Source organism: Eufriesea mexicana, unplaced genomic scaffold (assembly GCF_001483705.2).
Source record: "Eufriesea mexicana isolate 0111107269 unplaced genomic scaffold, ASM148370v2 scaffold10344, whole genome shotgun sequence".
Lineage (NCBI taxonomy): Eukaryota > Metazoa > Arthropoda > Insecta > Hymenoptera > Apidae > Eufriesea > Eufriesea mexicana.
The window spans coordinates 1,323-11,816 of NW_016918030.1; the positions used below are offsets into that span (position 1 = coordinate 1,323).

General features: G+C 27.4%; 3 protein-coding genes across 4 annotated transcripts in view; 1 reads left to right on the plus strand and 2 right to left on the minus strand.

Moving 5' to 3' along the window:
- Positions 1-3,539: 3,539 nt before the first annotated feature.
- On the minus strand, positions 3,540-7,087 carry ida (anaphase promoting complex subunit 5 ida). Of its 2 annotated transcripts, none has more exons than XM_017908271.1 (12): positions 7,037-7,087; positions 6,591-6,746; positions 6,366-6,415; positions 5,845-6,224; positions 5,603-5,756; positions 5,321-5,502; positions 5,117-5,230; positions 4,923-5,052; positions 4,539-4,841; positions 4,339-4,460; positions 3,989-4,256; positions 3,540-3,908 (listed from the first exon to the last, which is right to left on the minus strand). In XM_017908271.1, exons 2-12 carry the CDS (start codon positions 6,709-6,711, stop codon positions 3,540-3,542), a joined length of 2,193 nt encoding a protein of 730 aa, XP_017763760.1. In that variant the 5' UTR covers positions 6,712-6,746; positions 7,037-7,087. The 2 variants fall into 2 exon arrangements, with proteins under 2 accessions (XP_017763760.1, XP_017763759.1); XM_017908270.1 differs by lacking the exon at positions 7,037-7,087 and adding an exon at positions 6,820-6,875.
- Positions 7,088-7,668: 581 nt separating this feature from the next.
- LOC108553377 (uncharacterized) lies at positions 7,669-8,815 on the plus strand. Its single transcript, XM_017908244.1, has 3 exons — positions 7,669-7,876; positions 7,975-8,141; positions 8,210-8,815. Exons 1-3 carry the CDS (start codon positions 7,669-7,671, stop codon positions 8,813-8,815), a joined length of 981 nt encoding a protein of 326 aa, XP_017763733.1.
- Positions 8,816-9,603: 788 nt separating this feature from the next.
- cGlr1 (cGAS-like receptor 1) overlaps positions 9,604-10,494 on the minus strand; it is a 2,808-nt gene continuing 1,917 nt past the window's right edge. Inside the window, exons 6-9 of the mRNA XM_017908245.1 lie at positions 10,311-10,472; positions 10,124-10,243; positions 9,871-10,054; positions 9,604-9,701 (exon numbers count right to left, since the gene is read on the minus strand). Of these exons, the coding sequence (XP_017763734.1) occupies positions 9,604-9,701; positions 9,871-10,054; positions 10,124-10,243; positions 10,311-10,472 (564 nt within the window). The remainder of the gene's footprint in view (positions 9,702-9,870; positions 10,055-10,123; positions 10,244-10,310; positions 10,473-10,494) is intronic.

Consider the following 10,494-nt stretch of genomic DNA (forward strand, 5'->3'; position numbering starts at 1 on the left):
CTTTACGATACAATTATAAAAGTTGATAAGTTAATTATAGACGAACATGAAGTCACAGATGAAGGCGAATGATTTTATTATTGGTAAAAAGAAAATGAAACTACGATGGTTATATGCTTAGATACTTCTTATTCACTTTAAAAGTTTCACATATACACGTTAATTGTTAACGACATAATAAACAATGCCATATAAACATTAGAATCTGAATAGATGTCCGTCACGCACCGTTGCGAGAAAAAGATGTTTCATAATACATATCACGTACTAATTATCATTATAATGACAATATATATATGTAACAATATTTATCGACATATACACCCTACCGCAAATAATTCTATTCAAATACATGACTTATCCTAATAATTCTAGATATTGATTTATCTTGCATTTATCTCTCTTATCGTGCATCTCCTCGGTTTTCTTTCGTGCTGAACCTTATAAGGAGTCATTTATTCTCTATTCATTTTCCATTATATCTTTATCATCTTCAGCATAATCTATTTTATAATTTTCTACTATCTTCGGTTTCTTCTTTGCATCCACCAATTTATTTTTTACCCTTTCCTTCATTGCACTGAAAATATAAGTATAAGACAGTTACTAAAAATTCCTACTTTCTATGACATAGTTATAATGTAAACAATTAATTAACTCTCTTTCTTTATAACTTCTAATTCTTCTTGAGTTTTTACTTTGTCGACACTTTCCTAATCACTACTGCGGTCTTCCTTCCTTCTTTTAATTGCAAGTTCAGGTGGTTCAACAGCTGGTTGTGAGCTTAATTTTGAATCATTTAAATTTTATTTAATATCACAGATTCTTCTTCATCTTCCTCTGCTTTTTCACCAAATGATAAAACATTGAAATCTCCGTAACAAAATTTTGCATTTGAAGGAATAATACTACCAGGGCTAAATTCTGCAAACATATGATTTTTACTTTACCACTGCTGTTTTAGTTTTTGAACTGTCCTTTACTTCTTCACTTTTCTGTACTATTGTTCTGGATATAATAACAGAAAATGGTTTGTTCAATATTATAGATTTTAACAATCTTGGGGGATACAGTAGTCTATCATTCTACAAAGAAGAGGAATTATGATATTTATATCATTTCTGGACATATTTTCTTGTGAACATTAAATTTACCTCATCTACAGGTGCTTTTTCAAGTTTAAGCATGTTATATATAGTTTCTCCAGTAACCTTACCAAAGATTGTATGTTTATTCTGCAATTCTGATGTAGAACCAAGAGTAAAGAAAAATTGGAAACCATTGTCATCTTCTCCAGCATACCCACCAGCAATTAAACCTCGTCCACAGGAACGTAATCTTGTACGAAAATCGTCCTAAAACACATATATCGAATAATTATTTTTGAATAAAAAACGAATTCATTTTACTTTTAAATGTGTCTCACTTTAAATGGTTCTCCATATATTCAATTTATCTTTAACTTTTATAACTATTACCAATTGTTCATTTTCCATCTCTTCAATGGTTCTCATATTTACATGACCCAATCATCGATGTCACACATCTTTCTCTGTTCATAGATATGCTGCCTCTTTTCTGTTTCTTGATTTTACATAATATGTATTTCCTGTTCTCACCGCTTTCACTTGAACTTTTCCCTTTTCTTTATACAATTTAGCTCCAACTTTCTGAAATTTAACACATTAGCGTTCGTCAGTGGCTTTGATCACTGATATCAATATTTATTCAGATCAGGATCACAACGTACCTTTCACCATATCATGTTGATACAAGATAACATCACCTAATTTAATTTTAATCCCTTTTTATCTGCCACATCCACCTTCTTTTTCTCAATCTTCATTTCTCCATCAAGTATGTCTATCCTGTATGTTATAAGGCCAGCCAACCTAAAATCAAATGGACATATCAAACCTTACATACTTGCATTACTGTTTCAATATTTTCTTCGCATAAAAAATAATTAGTGGCACCTAGTGACTCTACGCTGGTGATATTCCATGAGTCCAATATTTTTATCCTGTTGCACGTGTCCATTCACTTCAACAGAATATTGTCATTTTACAACCAGGCTCTGCTATCACTAATAAAAGATACAAAAACAATGGCTTATATGTTACACTATTTAATTACAACTTAAGGTTAGGTTACTACAAAAACTTACATTCTTTTGCTGGATGCAGGCACACCTTCATGGACACAACAATGCTTCCTGCGTTTTCTTGCAATTCTTTTCCCATTTTCATGGAAATTTAACAAATTACTCAATTTCTGCGATTAATTTGTGAACTTTTATAATTGCATCGTAAAGCCAGATCATTCAAAAACTTTCACATATATTACTCGATATAAATTTGTTCCTAATTAATTAATTATTAATTATTATTCTACGGAATGATTGAATTATTGTCGACGACGCCATTGGTTTTTCGTTAATTACTATCCTCTACGCAATTAATTTATGAAACTTTATGCACTCGTTAGAAAGACAATGTTCTTGCGAATCTTCTCATATAACTTTTGATCACATTTTGCTTCTAGTTTCGTTTAGTAATAAATATTTTCACGGAAGGTCGTGATGGTCGCCGTTACGAAATCATAGACGCCATAAAACAAAAATTAATAACTAACAATTTAGAGCTAAATTCTTTACGAATATTATATAGGAATGTAGCCTGAAGTTCCAGCTTTGCAACGAAATTATAAAAGTTCACAAATTGTTTACGGAAATTGAGTAATTAATAATTCTTCACTGCCGGAGCCATTCTATCCTTTTCTATTCCATCTCTGTCCTTGTCTACCACGTGACCAGCTCGTCGACGACCTCCTTGCCTATCCTATATTCCTATCACTTTTGGAGCATTTGGAGCCAAACAATAGATGGCGCTGATCGAAATTGCCGAATGAAAAACCACGTGACGCATTGGCGGGAGAAACAAAACAATAAAACGACATAAGTATAACACATTTTCCTTCCAACTTTTTATTCTTTTAATATCCTCATACAGGTTTCTACATTTTTTAACAAATTTGGACCACTCAGTGGTTTAGTTAAACAATCAGCATTCGTTTCTTTATCCGGTACATGACAAATTAGCATGTTCTTTGTTTTTACTACATATTGCGTATAACATTTTTCTGTGTAAGAACTTAGATTTAATTTTCTACATATCGCATTCAATCTGTCATACATTACAATCTTTCTTACTTTCTTTTCCAGTCTGACTTCACATATCAGTTAATTTTATTTCATGTAAGTTTAGTTATAAATTTGCGTTCAGGAAGGTGAAATCAACAAAAATCATCCAATGGATATTACAAATTCGAAGAAAAGTTAAAATTTGTTTGACAGTGTTATTCTCGGGACATTTCATGTAAATTTTATAATAATTTTATAAATATTTATTATCTTAAAATATATAGTCATGATATACATATAATTCACAACTATAGTCATGCACATTTTATAGTAATTAATACGAAAAATAGGAGTCATTCAATTTCATATATTTATTTTTTCTTTTGCTTTCCTGCTTTTAATATAAAGATAAATTATCCAATTTTGTAGGAAGTTGTTGATTCAGTTGACGAAATTCGAAAGCACACTGATTTCGTTCAGTCTTAAGATCAATCTCGTGATATAGTAATGATTCTAAACACAATGTGGTTCTCAATCTTCCATATGCTTCGATTTTTGTAAAATAATTCTTCGCTTTTGAAAGCGCTTTAATAGCTTTTAAAATTACTTCCTTTCTTGCCTTGTCACATGTCGGAGCAGTAGCAGCTAAACATTTCGAGTATAAAACAAATGCTCTACCCTGATCATAATATCCACCATGTGCTAAAATTTGAATAATTGCTTCTTCTACCAAATTTAATGCTAAAGTTGGCATACCCATTATTAACTGAAATATAAAAAAAATATATATATACTATTTAATATTTATAATACAATCAATAATGTCAATATAACTAATTTAGTTACCTGTATGTTTGCAAGATGCATTTTTATTACTGATTTATAATAAGATAAATGATTTTTTATTGTAAAATCTAGGGCTGTATTTAGTAGTACCAATGAATTAACTCCAACAATTCCACTTTCTGATGAAACAGAAGCACACATTATTTGACTTAAAAGAATCATAGATCTTATTTTATTTTGAGGTGTTATTTGTTCATCTTTCTCAATAATGTCAATGCAATCTAAGCCTTTCAGATAGTCTCCTTTTTCCAAGCAAACTTCTGCTAATCTACATATTCACATTTTTAAAAATAATATAAAAATGTATATTAATATATAACAAAATTATATGTGCTTCAAAGTATTTATACCTAAATTTAGATTCCACAGGATCTAAACTTGAAATATTTAATGCTATTGCTTCAGCCTCACCCCACTTTTCTTGCCTCATTAATTGTGTGAATACATAAAGTTGTTCACTTAACATCCATATCTAAAAAGCAAATATACAAAGTGACAATCAATATATATATATAATTCATTTAATTAAATATTAATTCATAGATGATACCTTATTACATGGTTCATTAGGAAATCTCTCTTTAGCATGAGCAAGCACAACATCGACTAAAAAATATTCTCCAAACTCTACTAAAATATTTGCAATATTAACAACAGCCTGACAAGTAGATGGTCCATTAAACATATGCTGCTTTTTGTCCCCTGTATTGTGTAAAAGCAAAAGTTGTGCGCAAACCGAAGACATCTCCGTCTTACCGTAATATGCCCATAGTGCAGACTTTTCCGCATATGTCATTGACATTAAGTCTATCATGGAATGTTGACAATTTAAAACATCAGATTTCATCAGTGTCTGTGATTAAACATTCAAAACGATTTAATCCTGAATAAGCAATGAACATATATTAAACACAACTGAATTAAATATTTATACCTCAAATACTTGTGATGGATTCTTAGCTTCTAAAGCAGAATTATGAGCATATGCAATAAGACCTAATCCAGTTGTGTGAGTTATTCCTAACATACTTGCTTTACCAACTGATCTCTCTATAAGAGGTCCTCTAAAATATGGTACGAATATAATAATTAATATATAACAATTTATATTAAAAAACCTTAACTTACTTTTGTTTAGTAGTTAAATGATACATCCAAGCATGTGCTAATTGTAAACACACATTGTCGCCTGCTTCTTGAGCCATCATAATAGCTTCTTTCAAAGCAGCCTGCGCTACTTCTCTTAAACAAAAAAAAAAAGTAGCCGATATAAATTTTGCCTAGCAATTAACATATATATGAGTCTGTAAATTTATAAGGAAAAAAACGCACTTATGATTAAATTGAGCATGTAAAACTGCTAAATTTAAAGCTGCATATCTGAAAATACGAGATCTATCTTCAGGCGCTGAACGGTTTTCTAAAGGTGCTAATCTATCAAAGCAATGATAAAGACTATCTATAGCACCACAGTATTCATTAACTCGTAGACAGTTTAAATAACTTAAATAATGCTGAAACATAGTAAAAGATATAAAAAGGTACGAATATAGAAAAATAATTGTGTTTCTTTAGATGTAAGCAGAGAAAGTATTCTTACCACAAGGTACTCACAGCTTCTGCATAATAAGGACTACAACTTAAAAGTTCTCGTACAAGAACTTGCAACTCTGCAGGAGACATTGCTTTATGTTCATCTGTCTGTAGTGCATGTGCCTGTTGCGCAACAAGTAATTCTGCTTGTCTTCCACCCCAAGTTGTTTTAGTCCTATTAAAGTATAAAGAAATCATAACAAGATTATAATAGAAAACTATATGCAATAAAATTACAATTTCTAAATGTAATAAATACATACTCATTTGAATATGAATCTTCAGTTTTAGAACCTGTAGATATATCAGAACCATCAAAGGTACTAATTCTTTTATCAAGGTATTTTTTCAAAGCTTCATAAAGAGCTACAACTTGATCAAAAGGTAATTTCTCAAAAAAAATTATAACTCTTCTTATATATAATCCAAGAACAGAATTTTTATTTAGAGCAGGTAGAGAAAGAGAATGATCCAATATTGGTTTCATGAGACGCCCAACATTATCAAATAAATCTAATAACCCTTCAACCCCTTTTCCTCTTAGCACATTCAATTGTACTTCCATGTGATGTGCAAACCGATGTAAAATATATTCAGGAGAATATAATATATTCAAGAGTGTATTAAGCTCCATGTCAGGGGACTAATAAAATGGACAAAGAGAAATATTTCTCATTTAACACATTTTAAGTAACTTAATAATGAAATATTTTATTTCGTTACATGTATAAAAAAATATTGTATTTAAATAAATTAAATCAGTTTACTAATGAAAAATGCTTACCTGAATCAATTTCAATGCAACTAAACAAAAATCACGTCTTTCAACAATCGCTGTAATCAAAAATTTTTCATTCATAAAATATTATATCTTATTCTTGCAATTTTTATTCAATAGTAAATACCAAAGTACATTTTCACGTTTAGTAACATGACAATACACTATTTATAATACGCAATGTAATATTTATAGATTTATTTTGTCACGTTTATAAAAATATTGAATTACCTTTTGTTGTGTCATTGCAATATTCTTTGATCAAAATGACGGTTGCTATTTTGTATGGTGTTAGAGTTTCTTTCTGTACCCTTTTTATATTGCCATCAATATTCATTAAATCCGTAGACATCGTGAATAACGTATCATAACACGTATTTAACTTAACTATACAATTTGCATTATTAAAAAACTAGGTTTTATATTAGCAATAATAAAACAACAATTTTTAACCACTCACAACCATTAATTCAATGTTATTTCCAGAAGAGAGAGCTCTTATATTTTTACAAAAACTGAAACTAAACATATGTATATATATGTTTTTAGACCATTAAAGATAAGTTTAATTAATTTATGATTTTTAGTTAATGAATTGCAATATATGTTAAATTGAACATAAACAATTACAAGTTAAAAACATAGTTTTCAATATTAGTTTAAAAATCTGCACATACGTCTTACGTCATATAGATGATAAGAATACAAGTTTGCGATCCTACTCTGAAAAAAAGATAGATGGCCTAAACAGAAATAATATAATATTGCAAATTTTGTATATAACATATTGTTAAGAATGTTTTTGTGGAAGAATGTTATAAGTTTATGTGCATAATAAACATTTAACTTTCAGTCACCGATAATCCAAATTGTTTAAATTTTTATATTAATATTTGTAATATGCAATTATTATCTAATAGTATATTCTACTTAAAGAAGAGAAATTAATATTATATATATGAAAAATACAAAGAATTATATTCAAGCAAGACATATATTTAATAAAAAATAATATTCAGACTCTCATAACCTTAATAGTGTAAAATAATTATATACAATATAAAGTTTTTTTTTTTTAATATTGTTACATACACAAATTTGAAACCTAAACGTATTATTAACATTATAATTAACATAGTTGCATTTTAATGCATGTGTAATTTAAAAGGTTTGAACTCAAATAGCTTTTTATTGTTGTATTATAAATTAAATGCTGAATTATTAATCCTATAGTTAATAATATAAACTATGTTTTCATAATAGAAATACAATCGCACATGTCAGTTTGACATTATTAACATTTTTAAAAATGATACGAACATTTATATTTCTTGATTTGGAAACAACTGGATTAATTACACAAAATTGTATGCCACATATCACAGAAATGTCATTAATTGCAGTATCAAGATCTGCTATATGTAATAGTACAGATATTTTACCAAGAGTTTTACAGAAACTTGTTTTACCAATACATCCAAATGTACATATTTCTAAAAAGATTCACGCATTGACAGGTATCTAAAATTTAATTATTTTTAGTAAACAATTGCTATTCTATGTGAATACCTATAATCTTATAACTTTTATATAAATAAAACTTACATTATTATAGGTTTATCAAATGAAAATTTAGAAGGAATACAATATTTTAACAGCGAAATATATAATTTAGTGATAAACTTTATAAATCGACAAATGACACCATCTTGTTTTGTAGCTTACAATGGAAATAATTTTGATTATCCAATCTTTTTATCAGAATTTCAAAATATTAATAAGGTATTTATAAATTTGTTTCATAGCACGATTTTATAAATTCATAAATAATCTAAATTTTTTGTTTAAAGGTTTTCAGCGAAGATATTTTGAGTATTGACATGTTATATTTAATCAAAGATTTTTTCTTACATAAGCAAGATCCAATAGAAGATGTGAATACTACAGAAAGTTCTATTTCTAGCTTATCTTCTACTGAAGTTAGTATTTTATTAAATGATGGTTATGATGAAATTTTATCTGACGCGTTAGATTCTATTATGAATAAAAATCTTGATGATTCTAATAAAAATAGCCTTTCTTCTCGTAACAATGAAAAAGCTACATCTCATTCTGATAATGTACTTCATACTCCACAAAGTAATAGCTATAAAATGATGGAAATTAATGAAAAAACACCTGAGGATAAAATTATAAAATTACAACATTGTGATAAAAATTTTCAGAAAAAAAAAAGAAATATTGTAAGGAGAAAATTAGATTTTACAAATAGTCAACCGACTAATTTTAAATTGACTAGTGTTTGTCGACATATCTTTGGTACTGTTTCTGAAAATGCTCACACTGCAGAAGGAGATTGTCTTACTATGATACGCTGTGCTACACAATTAGGAAAATTCTTTGTTGAATGGGCTGATAATGAGGCAGTACCTTTAATTAATCATATTAGAAAATAACATTAATGATACATCATATTAGTAACTTTTTTATTAATATCTTCCTTAGTATATTTATTTTTTCAATTAAACATAAATATATTATACAAAACGTGAAACATTAAAGTCTTACGTGAAGGAAATATGTGTAAAAAGTATGAACTCTAGAGACTAATTGAAATTAATTTATAAAACAATATTCTTTTATTTAATCTAAATATGAATTATTTATGACATTTAAACCAAAATTGGTACAGTCAATTGGTACATAATTCGTGGAAAGTATATTAATAAATTTTAACCTATAATAAGGTATATTTTATCTTTAAAAAAAAAAAATCAAAAAGGTAAATTTAAGTAAATATAGCAAAAATTGTAAATGTGATGATGAAATATTATAAATTTGATTATAAATATTTAAAAATTTATCTACAATAGTGCCCACTTTACTGTTCACTTTCATGATCGTATCTTGGTACTAATGTGAAAGTTGACTTTCCCGAATTCAATCGAAAGAAGGAGAAGAATGAATGTGAGTACCCAAAACAATCGATATAAGTTTTGTTTGACACTTTAGCTCATCAACTAAGTTAGTTGGTACACTCAAAACTCGATTCGAAATTGTGATTAAAGGGGGAAACGTGACATTAAAGCGGGTATTATTATATATGAACATGAATTTGTAAAATATATACAAAATATATTATACCTACAATATTCATAAATCGGATTTTTAATATTAAATATTAATATTTATAATATATATAATATTATAATATTATTAATATTTATAATATCGATTTATAAAATCACATTATATTACATGTTACATTATTTTCTTGTTTTTCTTGGTATGCATTATTATTTTGTATTCTTTCTTCTAATTCTTTAACTTCGTTTTGACTTACTGTAATTTAAAAAAAATAATACGATTATAACCAATGCAAATAAATCAACATAATCATTTACAATAGCTATTATATATAGAACAAAAGCTGGGATAAAAAAAACAATAAAAATTTCTATTTAAAATATATGTACTTAACTATTATTTAATTTTATCTAATCTAACTTACAAATATATTTAGCTATTATGAATTGATCCATGAAATTGTTTTTAATATCATTTATGATATTTTTTAAGCGTTGAGATATGTTATATAGATTGCTTTTTCCTATCTTTGATAATAAATTATATTTTTCATTCCAAAACCATTTTATCTCTTGCCGTTCACAAGCATAATATAGTTCTTCAAGCATCTGAAAATTCATATTGATATATGTAATGCTTTATAAATTTTATACGTGTATTCATTTTAAATATATTACCTTAAAAAGTAGTAACGTCCTAGATATTTTATCCATATTTATATCTGTCTCTTTGTTCAAAAACAAGTTTTCTATGTAATAACTTGCTATATTTTTCAATCCTTGTATGTCTCTAAATTTCTAAAAACAGGCAAAAACTATAAAAATAATCAACACTACCAAAATTAAAATACTCAATTTGTGAAACCTTCATTTGACGTATAACTGTCTTTATGTTGCCATATTTTCGAAGAATTTCATTTTCTTGAAGACTAAAAGAAATTCTCCAATAGATATCCTTTTCAAATTTTATATAATCTAAATTATTATATAATTGTATAGGAATTGCAAACCACATATCATTTCGACACTAAAAGAAAAAGATACCTGTG